Source organism: Pectinophora gossypiella, chromosome 21 (assembly GCF_024362695.1).
Source record: "Pectinophora gossypiella chromosome 21, ilPecGoss1.1, whole genome shotgun sequence".
Lineage (NCBI taxonomy): Eukaryota > Metazoa > Arthropoda > Insecta > Lepidoptera > Gelechiidae > Pectinophora > Pectinophora gossypiella.
The window spans coordinates 9,914,472-9,931,013 of NC_065424.1; the positions used below are offsets into that span (position 1 = coordinate 9,914,472).

General features: G+C 40.6%; 1 protein-coding gene across 1 annotated transcript; it reads left to right on the forward strand.

Moving 5' to 3' along the window:
- The first annotated feature begins 3,786 nt into the window (after positions 1-3,786).
- LOC126376581 (facilitated trehalose transporter Tret1-like) lies at positions 3,787-13,574 on the forward strand. The gene is made up of 9 exons (XM_050024066.1): positions 3,787-3,923; positions 5,954-6,183; positions 7,255-7,405; positions 8,198-8,367; positions 8,898-9,009; positions 10,675-10,755; positions 11,768-11,985; positions 12,556-12,738; positions 13,326-13,574. The coding sequence occupies exons 1-9, from the start codon at positions 3,887-3,889 to the stop codon at positions 13,548-13,550; spliced, it is 1,407 nt and encodes a 468-aa protein (XP_049880023.1). The 5' UTR covers positions 3,787-3,886; the 3' UTR covers positions 13,551-13,574.
- Positions 13,575-16,542: the final 2,968 nt, after the last annotated feature.

The window sequence follows — 16,542 nt, forward strand, 5'->3', positions numbered from 1 at the left end:
TCCGCTAAAACATTTTAAGTATGTACGTTCTCTTACAAACTCCACAACCTGACATTTTCGTCTTATCAGGGACATGATGATATCTGATTTATCTACAAACAAACACAAGTAATCAGTGATTGTAAATAAAATTAAGATTAGTTAACCATCTCAACATAGGCCTTTAAGATTAACCACACACACAAAACCATATAAAGAATATCTCCCATGTTTTTCACAGGGTCCGCTTACCTAACTTGAAGATTTGACGCGTCCGGTTTTTTATAGAAGCGACTGCCTGTCTGAACTTTCAATCCGCGAAGGGAAAACTAGCCCAATACAAGTTAGGTCACATACCTTTTTGAAAATGCATTTCTCGGGAATGTGGGTTTCCTCACGATTGAACACGTAGTAATCATTTATGATCCAAACATGAATTCGAAAACAAATTCGACAATCATTGGTTTAGGTCTGTGCTGGATTCGAATTGCATTGCTGCAGTGATTGCTATTTGTGCTGGAGTGGTTTTCTCATCATTTTACATTAAAATGTTTTTGTTGGTTAAGTGGTCTTAAGGGGCCTTACGTGTTGGCTTCGGCCCCACACACGCTTTCCAAAAGTTCGAAACTTCATAGGTCTAAGATAATACTAACTATATTAAATAATGACAAACTTACTTCTTCTTCTATCGTGTGGGTTGTGACGTGGAGTACCAACCTCATCAACCCTGGTCTGAGGTACTAAGCCGCCAAAGGCCCCTGACATGAACGACTACTTAAGTACTTACAACAGTAAGTAGTAACCGGGACCAACGGGTTAACGTGCCTTCCGAAGCAAGGGTCATCTTACTTTCGGACAATCTGGTGATCACCCAAACTAGGGACCACAAAGTAATTTTTGTGATATGTCCCCACCGAGATATAACCCGGGATCTCCGGATTGACCTACCCCAGCGCTTAACCATTAGACCACGGAGGTCGTTATTACTTAAAATAAATTACGTAAATTTTACGCAATCGGGCACTAAACTATTCGCTTATTTAGGTAGGTAAGTTGTGCAATACATTGTTTTAAGTTTACGCGGTTATTATCATAATTAAAACACATAATAACGGGTTCTTACCGCATATCCCCATTTAAACGCGGTAAGAACCCGTTATTATGTGTTTTAATTAAGTTGTGCAATAGTTTGAAATACCTTTGCAAAAAATGGATTGTAAAACGCAGTTTTATCATACTGTAGTGTTGACAAGAGCTGTTCTCTGAAATTATTATATTAAGTTAATTATCAACACACATGCTTTATAACAGCATAAACAAATAATAGATAATTAAGTAGATACATTGACTTTAAAGAATGCTGCTTACATACAATGTGAAAGTATTTGCAAATCACTTATACAGGATGTTAGTGTCATCAAACATGGTTTAGACCATGATTATGAATTGATATCAATTAGAATCTTCTTTCGCAAAAGTATGGAACTGAAAATAATTCAAAAGACACTAATATTTAATGAATTTTCCAACAGGAAAATCCATTTGATATTAATTCAGAATCGTGGTCTGAATCATCAGTCAGTACTATTCAGAGGCGGAGGACAGGAGTCCTAGTACGGCTTTGTAATAGACTACTCTGAGCGCCATCCCACTCGCGTCAGACAGAGTACTGCGGGGCGGAAGGCAAGAGGGAAACCACTGCCCTATTTTTCTCTCTCATTTGAGGTGCTAAAAATGAAATTGTTCTTCTTATTCTATCGTGTGGGTTGTGAGGTGAATTACCAACCTCATCAACCCTGGCGTCAGGGTTACTATTGAGCCGCCTAAGGCCCCTGACATGACTCATGTAACTACTACTTACATCAGTAAGTTGTAACCGGGACCAACGGTATAACGTGCCATCCGAAGCACGGACCGTCTTCGCCTGTAATGTCCTAACCAAACTAGGGATCACAAAGTGATTTTTGTGATATATCCCCACCGGGATTCGAACCCGGGACCACCGGATCATGAGCCCAACGCTCAACCACTGGACTACGAGGCCGTTTCTGGACCACGGACGCCGTTTAGAGACTTCGTTTCCTCTATTAATTAGATATTCTTATTTTAAATGATTTTTTTCCATTTGCATAAGGTCTTAGAATCATTATTGTAAAAAATTGTTTCTTTTTTTACAATCTGTGGAAGCTTGTTAATGGCTTTTAGATATTAAGTTAGTATGTAACATTGTTGATTTAGCTGTAAGCTCCCCAAAAAAGAATAAAAATAAAGTCGACAGACGTTCCTATGTACTGGTTTAGATCGACAGCAATCATGTACAGTCATGAACAATATCATGTACACACTTTAGAACCTTGTCACATTATCATATTTGACATTTAATGCGACTTACGTTTTAATGTGTCAAAGAACTTAATGTGACATGGTTTCAAAGTGTATACATATTAGTACTCGTGACCGTACCTGGTATAAAACTCATGGAAAGGTACTAGTGGCTTAATTTTGATGGAACTTTTAGTGACAGGATTAGGTATCCATAGCAGATTATTATATAACATAGAGTACGTACTTACGTCTCATATAAAAAAAAAAACATTGCATCACAATAAACAATACACGCGAAGTCCAAATTATCTAAATGCCAAAGACTATCTTATGTCTATTTGTCTATTCTTAACTCTCTTCTATCGTTTGGCTTGTGTGGTGAATTACCTACCTCATCAACCCTGGTGTCAGGGTTATTATTGAGCCGCCAAAGGCCCCTGACATGGCTCATGTAACGATTACTAACCTTAACACGGCTAAACCATTCTACTAATTTGGATGAAAATTAGCACAAAAGTAAGTAGGTAAACAGATCTTAATCTGGTATTTTTTTAACTACCTACTTACTTATAAATATATGTACATAATAAATAACGCGATATCTCTTTACGGCCAATGAGTTTTGGGGCAAATCTACAATAAATCAACCCAAAAAATACATCACTACAAAGAATAAGGAATAATACTATGTATAGAACGGCAACTCTCCGCTCCCCACCAACTGCTGAGCTAGGTTTACCCCTCGGTCTTACTTTAGTCTTCTATCATACGGGCGTCAGACGTCACACACACAGATGCACGTGTACGTTAATGTCAATGTAGTGGCTGTGTAAAACAAGGTGTTTTATGTGAAGTGTTTGGGGTGTGCTGTAGGGTTCCCTATTTTGTTGCATAATATTTTATGTCATTTATTTTCATTACATATATTTAATATTCCTAATAATCGTTACGCAGAAAAGGCATTGAGTATAACTATTTACACATAATATAATAAAGCATAAACACTTTAAGCATAAATAGCATCATACCTATGTAAATAAACATGTTGGCGGCCTAGGGGTGGCCCAAGGGCCACCCCGTTGCACCCTAACCTACTATAAACCTACAAGAATAGGGCAAACACCATTAGGCTTAACAAGCATTATGCTAAGTAAAACAGTATGACAAGTAACCATTATGCCAAAAGACGATTATGACAAAAAAATATGCCTAACCGGTTATGCCTAATTAAAATAGGATAAACAACATTATGCGAAAAAAGGGTCCCGTGCTATAGGGGTTACCTACACCAGCTGTATGCAAACGGAGTCGCAAAGAACAGGTAGTATATAATAAAAATGGTAGTGCCGGTACTAGAAATCATTATGTACGTATCAATCCCGTGTTTGCCATCATAATCTTATACATACTGCAATATTACCATTATATTATGTTTGTATAGTACTTTACATTATCTTACTACTTGATAGTGGATCAGAAAACACCAGTTCAGTTGTCTTCGACATCTCATGGGCCCAGGAAGAGTGAATTAAAAAGTGGATAGTTTCTTTTCTTTAATTAAAAGAAAGAAAAGAGAACAAAAATGGGGATCCTTAATCAAGTGCTCGGGACTGGAATAGGTAAATAATAATAATATGTAGAAACCAAACCAGGTAGGTAGTGGGTTGATGAGGTTGATACTCCACCTCACAACCCACATGACAGAAGAAGAGATGGGTAAAGGAAAGCACGAAGCGGCTCTTTGAAAAATCACATTTTCTTCAACAAAACCTTGTGTGTGAATACCTCTATGTGTTTTTGATTCTGCTCTGCTGCCACCCAAATCCCCTGATAGTTACGGCTTCCGAATACATCCCGTTCAGGGCTGGTACTGAAAAGTATCTGTCGGCGTCCGAAGGACGTAATATACGATCCCGACGACCCGATTACTCTAGTCATAGAGGCGGCCAATCAGCTCGTGACACCAAACACTTCAGAACCCCGATACCGACCCCGCCGGTGTGGTCGACGATTTCTCTCATTCAGCGCTTATCGCTATCGACCCTCTAGGGACGATTAATTCTTTCAAATATTCTTCCTCTCAGACGACGCCCTGAGCCGAGGTTCGCGCCCAACTGAGCACCCTCAGGCTTGTTGACTTAAATTTTATGAGAAGCCCTCAGCGCTCCTCATTTGTCCGGCCAAGTAGTTAATGCCATCTGCGGCAAATCTACAATTAGTCACGACAACAAAACTAAAAAAAAAGGATACCTCTGTCGACAAAACGAGATACCTATATCGTCTCCCTATCCATCCACGGGGAAGGCCCGTGCCCCAGCAGTGAGGACGTTAATGGGCTGATGATGATGAAGATGATATCGTCAGAATCGATAAAATAACTGTGACATTATTTTATCACGTTCGCGTTGCGCATGTTAGCTGGATAGATATCGGAAACGAGGTAGACCCCGAAAAAGATGGCGCGATTGGCAGTTCGCTGAAAACTGTGAAGAAGGATGAAGGAGAGGCCTTTGCCTTGTTACTGAATGGTGGCCAAGGGATGGTATGTGATATCGAGGCAGACCACCAGCCTGGTGGTCGGGTGACATTGTGAGGTACGCCGGAAAGCAGTGGATGAGACTTGCTCAGGACCGGAAAGGATGGCGTGAAAGAGAGGAGGCCTATACCCAGCAGTGGGTGGACACTGAATAGATAGCTAGAACCTTGACACCAGGGTTGATAAGGTCAGTCATTGACATCACAATGTGACATGAAGAACTGTGCCAACACTGTGTGCATTAAGTGTTTATTATAATATATACACTACCGTTTATTAAAATTTATCTGCACGACTGGTAGACAATACATGTATTGTGTTCATCTCCTTATCATCAAGGGCATGTATGAAAGTCAACTAAGGTATTATGAACTGGCGTCTCTCACATAATCCCGCTAACTCAATAACTTTGTTGCCGTTCCACAATGTAGATATTATCGACACCCTGAGCCGAGGATCGCGCCCAACTGGCGCTCAGGTCTGTTGTCTTAAATTTTGTACCGGGTGAGAACCCTCAGCGCTACCCATTTGTCCAGTTAAGTAGTTAATACCATATGCGACAAATCTGCTATAAATCACACACATCATTAGATTACGCCTATTTCCCGTTGGGATAGGCAGAGGCCACGAAATTTTACTTACTCACTCTCCCTCTCCCTCTCTCTCTCTCTCTCTCTATCTCTCTCTTTTCTCTTGATCTGGACACAGCGCACCATCTCTTCTTCGACTCTCATCAAAAACTTCATGGTTGCTCGTCAGTTACAATAAGTCACGTCAAAAAAAGGCAATTTGTAAATCACTTTGTGAGACTGTAATTTATTTGGTAAGGACACTGCAGGCTGATACACCTAGTTGACATGGACCACCGTGCATTGGGAGGCACGTTAAGCCGTTCGTCCCGAGCTGCTAGCCCAAATGCCTCCACCAACCCGCAGTGGAGCAGCTTGGCGGAATATGCTCCGGAAACCCTCCGGGTGATTGAGGGGAGGCCTGTGCTCAGTGGAACGTATATAGGCTGTTTATGATATGTTATACACCTGTACTATACAGATCTGTCTACTCCTTCGGGGATACAAATGTGACGGTATGTGATGCTGTGTTTTTTGTCCCCAGCCTGCTACATCTGCATGACGATGGGAATCATGTTTGCCTGGCCCTCGTGTACCCTCAACTTATTCCAGTCAGCCAACACGACACTCTCGCGGCCCATGTCTGATGGGGAGTTGTCTCTATTCGGCAGCCTCTCCTGCATCGGCGCCCTGATCAGCACCCCGCTCACTGGCTTCATGCTGGACAGGGTGGGCAGGAAGTACTGCGCTGTTGCCTCCGCTGCTACTCATGTTGTGAGTAACCTGGGACTATGTGCCCCTGGTAGTTTGGTTTTATCCAGAAGCTAACTGCGGAGCCTAATATCCGCACTATTACATATCTCCTCACCTTATGTTGTCTGGAAGAAATCGCTTTAAGCGATAAGGCCGCCATTTGCCGTATACCTAGTCTCTTTTGTAGTTATGTTCTTTTTTTTTGGTACAATAAATTATCATCCGCACAGGGTCTGCTAACCTATCCTGAAAATTTGACAGGTCCGGTTTTTATTTGGTGCAATAAAGTATATTTGTATTAAAGATCTTCTGGCTTAAAATTATTACAAACACAAAACACAATCTCCACGATTGACTGGGCAAAATGCTGTGGAGGCTGATATCCGCACACGGAAATGGCGGTGGATTGGCCATGTCCTTAGAAGTCCTGTGAATCACCCGTCCCGACGAGCTCCGGCCTGGAGTGCGTGTGGAAAACGCAAAAGGAGGCGATCCAAAGAGACCTGGTGACGCTCGGTTGACCGGGGATTAAAAACTCTCAGCATATCATGGGAGCGAGCTAGAAAGGTTAGAAAAGATCGCAAGGAGTGGAAATCTGTTATTCGAGCCCTACATTCCAACATAAAAGGACCAAGGAAGGAAAGAAAGGAAGGGAATTAGAAGAAGAAGAACGCTTACTGATCATAACATAACATAAGCTCACAACTATATCTCAATTAGTACTCAGAGTTACATCCATCGCAAGATGAACTAAGTACCCACACCTCACCGAAATTTCTGTTGGACCAACGTGATAGGTAGTGAGCCGTATCGCCGTCTATAATTGTCGAGCCAACTGTGTTTGTGAAAACGATTTGGGCAACCCGGTAAGCCAGTGAACTACAAAATCACAGTGACTCTCCCATGATAATAACGTTGAAGAAATCATTCTGATTTCTTGAGAGCCACGCTCTTGTCGGTGTAGCATTTTTGATTCCAGTCTATCAAAGGCCAATTCCTTGACTTCCCTATAAGACACGATGTTAACCTTTCGTTTTTCGTTTCCTTTCGTTTTTTGCCTGATTTCTTATCTATCTTATTTCTTTTCAACAGATGTCTTGGAGTCTGATAGCGTTTTGCAGTCAAGTGGAGGTGGTACTATTCTCCATCTTCCTCTGCGGCGTCGGTGGCGCGGTGGTTCTCATCGTCCCAGTCTTTATAGGGGAGATCTGCCAGGAGTCTATACGGGGGGCCATGACGTCAGGTAAGTTTAAAAAGAACAACATAAAAGCATCATGTATTCCAGAATGAGTTGGCAGAGGTGTACTCGTATTTAGTATGTATTCACTCTTCGCCCATGTTTAAGTACCATGTAATTGGAGGTGGCGGTAACAGCCTCCGTGATCTAGTGGTTAGAGCTTTAGGCTCACGATCTGGGAGTCCGGATTCGATTCCCGATGGGGACATTGTCGAAATCACTTTGTGAGACTTTGTTTGGTAAGGACTTTTCAGGCTTGAATCACCTGATTGTCTGAAAAGGTAAGATGATTCCGTGCTTCGGAGGGCACGTTAAGCCGTTGGTCCCGGCTATTAGCCGTAAAAATACCTCCACCAACCCGCATTGGAGCAGCGTGGTGAAATAATTATGTTCCATACCCTCTCAGGTTTATTGAGGGGAGGCCTGTGCCCAGCAGTGTGACGTATACAGGCTGTTTATGTATGAATGTATGTAACTGGGAGTGAGTCTACCTTTTGCCACTAACCGCGCACAAATCCTGGAAATCCCGTTAAAAAAATAATTAATGTACTTAAAGGGCTAGTCAGTGACACATCCATTGCAAGACAAAATACCTCACTGCACTGGTTTCAGTTCATCTTGAGATAGATGTACAGTCATGATGTACACCCACTTTGGAACCCTGTCTTACTATCATATTTGACATTTAATGAGGCTTACTGTTTAATTTGTCAAAAAAGTAAATGTGACATGGTTCCAAACTGTGTATTAGTACTCTGACTACTTTAGGATATAGTTAGCCTATGATATGATTCGCAGGCTCAATGGTCTTCTACGCGATCGGCATGCTCCTGTCTTACCTGCTGGGCGGCATCCTGGAGTACAAGACCATGGTGTATGTGTGCATGTCGCTGTCAGTTGTGGGGCTGCTGCTGCTGACGGCTTTGAAGGAGACGCCCATGTTCCTTATGATTAAAGGATTGGATCAGGTGAGTTCTGATGTTTTGTAACTAAAATAAGGCGTTTATACCCTCATAAATCGTCTGAAACAGACGTATAAAGTCAATGATGGATGATGATACCCTCTACATTTTTGGTTTTGTTGTCATAGAAGACCATTAACCCGGCCCCAGTGGGGATAGAGTCATCTTCTCTGCCCTCCACTGGGGCAATTCCTGTTCGTCGCGTCCTGGCCACGGGGGTGGGCGCCTCTTACTTCAGTAGGCCGGAGTAAGATGGTGGCTGAGTTCGGATAGGGACCCAGATCTAAGGGGTATAACGTAGAATCCTCGCTCGGGGATACGGGTGACGACCTCAACGGCTGCAGAGGTGGAGATGGGAGCCATCAGTACGACAAAGCAGGACGGAAGAGGCGACTCACAGGGACTGTAACCTGGAACCTGACGGAGGGCTGCAGTAACTGTCAGTACTATTCAGAGGCGGAGGACATGAGTCCTAGTACGGCTTTACAATAGACTACTCAGAAATTATTCATGAACAATTTCTTTATTTCTCACAGGAAGCAGCTAAATCGTTCGCGTTCTACAGAAACGCGATGGTGGATTCTAAAGAGGTCCTTCAGGAGATGGAGAAGCTTCGACGGGCTTTCAACCCAGACTTGGATGAAGAGAGTGAGTTTTTTTTACTTATGACTAGCTTTTTTTGGGTGGAAGGCGAGAGGGTAACCACTGCCCTATTTTTTCCTAAAAAGTAGCACAGATAATGCTACACAGAAAGGAGTGTGGCTCTTAAATTGCAATTTGTGAGAGAAAAATAAGGCAGTTGTTTTCCTCTTGCCTTTCGTCCTGCAGTACCTACTCTGTCTGACGCGAGTGGGATGGCGTCCAGAGTAGTCTATTTTAAACCCGCACTAGGACTCCTGTCCTCCGCCTCTAAATAGTACTGACAGTTACTACAGCCCTCTGTCAGGTTCCAAATTTATTTTGCCCCTTCCGTCCTGCATTGCCGTATCGATGGTTCTAGTCTCCGCCTCTGCATCCGTTGAGGTCTACACCCGTAAGGGCAAGGGTTCTACGTTATACCCCGTAGGTCTGGGTCCCTATACAAACTCAGCCACCATCTCACTCCAGCTTACTGAAGTAAGAGGCACCCACTCCCGCGGCAGGGACCTGTTGAAAAGGAACAAAACCAAAGGCATATTCTACAACGCCAAAATACGTTACAAAAAAAATATTAGATAAAACTAAATAAAAAAGATAAAATATTTATGATTCAATAAAACAATAAATTCTGTACGGTAACGATGAAGTAACATTTTTCGTAATGATCTTAGTGTTATCAGATGCTGTAAAACTTAAATCTTGTGTTAAATCGTTTTAAAGAGAGTAGATCAGAGTAGATAGATACATATATTATAAGACACGGTTATTAAATTATTAAAAGATATGACAAGACATAATTGTTGAAGTTGTAAACAAGGTGAAACAAAACTATCTATCTTAAATTAGTCAGTGGGGAATATCCTGAAATATTTGTATTGAAAAGTGCACTTGCGTCGCTTTTGCTATTACTAAAACGGCAGGCAGACCTGTTTTAAAGGAAAGAAATATATGCGTACATACTTGATATTTGATTTCTTTTTCAAATTATTTGTCTTATTTGATAGTCAATATATGTTCTTGTGGTACAATGGCTTGCTTCTCAACAGGGGAGCGCTGCTTCGAATCTCGGTACTAGACTTGTACCAATGAGTTATTAATTAATCTTATGTGCAGTTTCCACTAACATAGTTGGTTCGACCATTATTAGATGGCGATTGGTCTAACATAAAGCTCGGTGAGGTGTAGGTACTTAGTTCATTTTGCGATGGATGTACCTCTGCCTACCCCAATTGAGATATAGTCGGTCGTGAGCTTTTGTTATAACATAAACAGCCTATATACGTCCCACTGGTGGGCACAGACCTCCCCTCAATCAACCGGAGGGGGTATGGAGCATACTCCACCACGCTGCTCCACTGCGGGTTGGTGGAGGTGTGTTTTTTACGGCTAATAGCCGGGACCAACGGCTAAACGTGCCCTCCGAAGCACGGAATCATCTTACTTTTTCGGACTATCATGTGATTCAAGCCTGAAAAGTCCTTACCTACCAAACAAAGGACAATCTCACAAAGAGATTTCGACAATGTCCCCATTGGGAATCGAACCCGGACCTTCAGATCGTGAGCCTAACGCTCTAACCACTAGACCACGGAGGCTTTTAGACCACGGAGGCTAATAGACCACGGAGGCTGTTATGTTTTGTTTAATTTATTATGATAACTTTTATTTTTACAGATACAACTCCAGAAGAAGAAAAGTTGAAAGTGGATGAAAAACCCGTCGAGACTGAAAAGCCATCCTTATGGCAATTCGTTAGTAAGTTGCTTTCTTTATTACTGGGGCGTTAATAGGCCACATCGAAACAATTGGCTCATGAACTAGGTTCAAGATAAATTATGAAATTCTGATTACTAAATAAAGACAGATCTAAAACTGACGTAAAATAGTTTACTTTTTCTATTTAACTAGCTTATCAATTTTAATCAAAAAACTAAAACTAATAAGTTCGACATTTTATGACGTTTTTCTGTGACGTCACAGTGTGCTTTTTCATACAATTTCCTTAATAATTTCGTGTTTTGACGTTTAGTAACGAGCGAGTTTAGTAACGACCCATCAGGGTCGATTAATTCTTTCAAATATTTTTCCTCTCAGACGACGCCCTGAGCCGAGGTTCGCGCCCAACTGGGCACCCTCAGGCCTGTTGTCTTAAACGTTGTACCGGGTGAGAGCCTTCAGCGCTCCCCATTTGTCCGGCCAAGTAGTTAATGCCATCTGCGGCAAATCTACAATAAGTCACGTCAAAAAAAAAAAAGCCGTTTAGTAAAAAGTAACTGATTTGACTAGTTGGAAACCAATTGGAAACTAGCCTATTCGTCTAAAAAAAGAAAATATTGCAATTTGACATTTGCGCTTACAAAAGTGAGTGCGCCAACAAAATGTCTGAAGATTTGACACGTTCGGTTTTTTTACAGAAGTGTCTGCCTATCTGATCTTTTAACCCACGATGGGAATACGTATCAGCCCAATAGGTTAGGTCACATATCTCCGAAATGCATTTCTCGGGAATGTGGGTTTCATCACGGATGTTTTCCTTCACCACTGAGCACGTGATAATAATTTATGATCCAAATATGAATTCGAAAATCATTGGATTAGGCTTATGCTGGGATTCGAGCGACCAACTGAGAGTCAAGAATTTTACCTAACTAACATATCTATAGAGTCGTTTTGTCACAAAAATCACATCCGAATGGCATTTTTCAAAAAAGCGCATCTTGGTTTTCATTTTAAGGCGACTTAATAATTATGGTTTGTATTTTCCCAGAAAAATCCCGATCTACTCGTCAAGCGATGTTCGTAACACTGACCCTGATCACAGCAGCAGTCTTCCAGGGTTTAGTGGTACTCCAAGTGTACGCTGAACCTTTGTTCCAAGAGGCAGTGCCAAACATATCTTCGACTGTGTGCAGTGTGTTGTTGGCATTAGTGACGATTATTGCTGGGTTCATTGCCGCGTATCTGACTGACTTCGCTGGGAGACGGGTGAGGTCCTTTGCAGTTATGATGTCCTGGTACTTTTATATGCGATTATAACCCATCTGGCTTTCGCTCCCCATTTGTCGAGCCAAGTAGCGAATGCCGATGTTGGTGAGAGCTAAATAGCTCCTTCCTGTAATGACTAGATATGATTCGATTCCTGGTCGGGTCGAATCTGGATGTTATATCCAATCCAAGTATACGCTGAACCCTTGTTCAAAGAGGCGTGTCGAATGCATCGCCGACAGCATGCAGTGTATTATTATTGGCAGAAGTGACGATTAGATTGCTGGGTTCATTGACTTCGCTGGAAGACGGGTGAAGTCCTTTGCAGTTATGATGTCCTGGTACTTTTATATGCATTTATAACTCATCTGGAAGAAAGATCCTCATCGCTCCCCATTTGTCGAGCCAAGTAGTGAATGCCGATGTTGGTGGGAGCTAATAGCGCCTTCCTGTAATGAGCAGACATAGGTTCGATTCCCGGTCGGGTCGAAAATCTGGATGTCATCCGATCCAAGTATATGCTATATATGCTATCTTCCGACCAATACAAATTCAGCCCTTTATTTCCAGCCTCTGCTGATCTACTCTTCCTTCGCATCAGGCTTGTGCTGCGTGGTACTAGGCTCCCAGCTGCACCTCCACTGGGCACCACACTGGGTCACCGCAGTCGTCATCTACCTGTTCACCACGGTCTACTCTTTAGGACCAGGCACCGTGCCTTTCTTGCTGGTGGCTGAAGTGTTCTTGCCTGAGGTAAGCTCCTGTTCGGTTATGGTTGTCTGGTACCTTTTTACGCTGGACTGTGCATTTGGGCGGGGCAGCGGGTATGTTATATTATATATACGAGTATTCTGTGTTTTTTTTTTTAATTCTTAGGTTAAGTATAATGTTGTTAAATTGTGTTTAGTAAATAACATAACAGGGTGTTAGTGACATCGTATCGAAAACTTTGAGGGATGATTCAGACCATGATTCTGAGTTGATATCAAATGGAATTTCTCGTCGCAAAATTATGGAACTCAAAATAAAAAAAAAAACACAAGAAATACATGACCTTGACAGAAAATTCCACTTGATGTTTGAAAAGATCGACAAGCCAGAAATATTATATACTGATTTTAATATTTAACGAAAACTGACATTTTATAAAAAAAAACAACAGACCGTGATAAGTATATTTAAAAAAACAAAACTTAGGACGACCAAGGAGGCCGTCATTAATACTTATATTAACTCAGAATCATGGTCTGAATCATCACCCTCACTAATACCCTGAAAATGTGTGTTTGTCCGAAAAAATGATTAAAAAGTTAAAAAAAAAACAAATCTTTCCTTTTCAGGTAAAGAGCTTCATGTCAATGTTCGTGATCGAGTGGGCGTGGTTTTGCAACTTCATCATCTTGTTCATCTTCAACCCGCTGGTGTCCGCCATCGGTCTGGGCCCTGTGTTCTACTTGTTCGCTGGAGTGTGTGCAATATCCACAGTCTTCTCTGTAGTATACTTGCCCGAGACCAAGGGATTGCCTGTCGACCAGATACAGGCGCATTTCGTCAAGAAACGATAATTTTAAGGAGATTTTGAGATTTAAGGGGGGGTTTAAGGGAGGGGGTTGGGGGGGGGGGGGTGTTAAGGGGATTTTCCAGGTTACGTTCCCCAAAAGGAATGTAGATAGCTCTGTCAAGATTTAACGTGATAATTACCTATTTCCTTCATTACTTGGGTAAATAAATATTAATAATAAAAAATAGTAATAAAAACGTTTATTTAAGTAAAACCCACACACATACATTTACGACATTAAAATATACACACATTAATATTTAGTTGGAAAACATAAAGGTTTATGGGTGCCGCAGCTCACCACAAAAGGCCAGGTTCAAAAGGACAAAAATAATTATGTTGCTACCTATATTGCTTCTCTTTATTTAGATTAGAATAATAATGGGTGGAAGGTGTATTGTGTCTGGGTGTAATAAAAAGGGTCTTCTTGTTATGTCGTGTGGGTTGTGAGGTGGATTACCAACCCCATCAACCCTGGTGTCAGTGTTACTATTAAGCTGCCAAAGGCCCCTGACCTGGCTCATGTAACGACTACTAACTAACTAACATCAGTCATCAGTTAACGTGCCTTCCGAAGCACGGATCATCTTACTTTCGGACAATCAGGTGATCAGCCTGTAATGTCCTAACCAAACTAGGGATCAAAAAATGATTTTTGTGAATAAAAAGGGTCATCATTTATTCTTAAAAACAAGGATAAAAGATGCAAATATCTGTTATCTACGAATCTATATTCTTTTTGAGGAACGCAATCTGGTAAGTCCTTCAATGGGTAATCAATTACCCATTCCCTTACCTGATCTGACCTTTATCAATACCTAAAGGTCACTACAGAACTTTACTAGGTACCTAACAATAATTAAGTATATAATAGGTAATATTATCATATTTTGTTGTAAATATTAAAGTGTTGTTACTTAAAGTTATCAGTTTCATTTATTTAAGAAAGAAAGATTGGTAAACACTGTAAGTATCCAAATTAATTCATTGAAATAAAGATAGAAGGAAAGACAAAAAAATATTCGGAAGAAATACATACTTTGTTTAGTGGTAGTAATTACCAATTGAATAAATAATGCAGAAACGCTTGCAGTTCAGCAAAAGCCATGGCTAAGGCTTTACTTAGATTACGGCGCAGATTTTGGGGCTGAGGTAAGCCTGGCTCAGCCACTGGGTGTATATACTATTATACATCTCCGCTAACCCCTTCGGGGTTGCAGGTGCGATGTTATGTTGTTGTTAATATTTATTTTGCACGTGGTTTGGTAAAAATAGAAATCAAATCAAATAAAATGCAATTAATTGTATAACTATAGGTAAACAAATAGCAGGCATAATAGCAGTATAAATATATCTTAAGTAGTGTAGACATATCTTATGTAGTGTAGATATATCTTATGTAGTGTATATAATATCTTATTTATACTTATGTCATAGTTATCAGCCGACAACAATTACAAAATAGTTTTATCAATCTATGTACACACTCTGAATACATCGTACTTAAATAATATTTAATTTCAGTGACTACTTATAGTGTTACAGTGTGATACGAAATCAAAATGAAAATCTTGCCTTCGAGTCTGGGGTCAAAATTAAGGTCTAAAATTATCGCATACGCAGACGACACGGCGTTATTGTTCTCAGCTAGTTCATGGAATGAGGTTACAAAAATGGCACAACAAGGCTTGCATATAGTATCCGAGTGGCTTTACAATAATGCTCTAACACTGAACACGGAAAAAACAAAATTCATAACATTTTCAATATATTCCTCCATTTCACTAGATGCTACTAACATTTTTGCCCACACCTGTTTTGCTGAAAATCAATGCGCTTGTAAACCTATAATGCAAACTTCTTCTATTAAATACCTGGGGGTAGTTCTGGACCACAACCTCAGTTTCAGGGAACATATTAATCTTTTGAGTAGTAGACTTCGCAAATTAATATTCATTTTTAAAACTCTTAGGCACGTAATGAACTTTTCTCTTCTGAAACAAATTTATTATGCGATCTGTCAATCTCTTTGCACCTACTGTATTGGCTCATGGGGAGGTGCTCCGAAAACAACTTTAATAAGAATGGAAAGGGCCCAAAGGGCTATTCTCAAAGTATCAACCTTTCGTCCGTACCTCTTCCCAACAAATCAGCTTTATAGTGGTTGTGAAGTTTTGACAATTCGGCAGCTTTTTATATTACATATTATTATGAAAAAGCATCAAGAGCTGACTTTCGACCCCAAAGTTCCACCTAAAAGACGCAAGGATCTTGTATGTAAGCAAACATGCTTTGCACGCACTTCCTTTATTCAGAAGTTTTATGCTTTCCTAGGTTCCTTTCTTTACAACAGAGTTAATAGAGAACTTCAAATATACTCCCTGAATAGTATAGAATGTAAAAAGAAAATTACTTCGTGGTTAATAAGCCTGGATTATGAAAGCACAGAAGCTGTGCTCAATGTCATTCGTTGACCAGATAATGGTGTATATTATAAATTTCGTGCGCTGTTGTAGTTCATTGAGCATATACCTCACACACACACACACACACACACACACACACACACACACACACACACACACTCACACACACGCACACCTTTCATCTTCCTTTTCAAATGTTTAATTGTTATATACCTATACAAGTATGTACTAAATAAGGACAATGTATTTGGCTAAGTTGTTATTATCCGTTGGGAACAGGCGCTGCATGCTGAGATACAGGTTTCACCTAGTTCGGCTGCAGAGGCTTATTACCTTACCTGTTATAAATATGTTATTAGCCTATGAAACAATGTATTGCACTGTACTATACTTTATATGAACAAATAAATAAATAAATAAATAAAAGAGCAAACCCATCAACGGTAAAAAATATTCTGTAAATTAACATTGCAAAACGGAGACTTCTTTTGGCATACAAAAATGTAATTATAGTATTTTATGCAACAGTTGTATAAGAAGGGTCAAAAAATGCGAGTGGCGTGAGTTGCG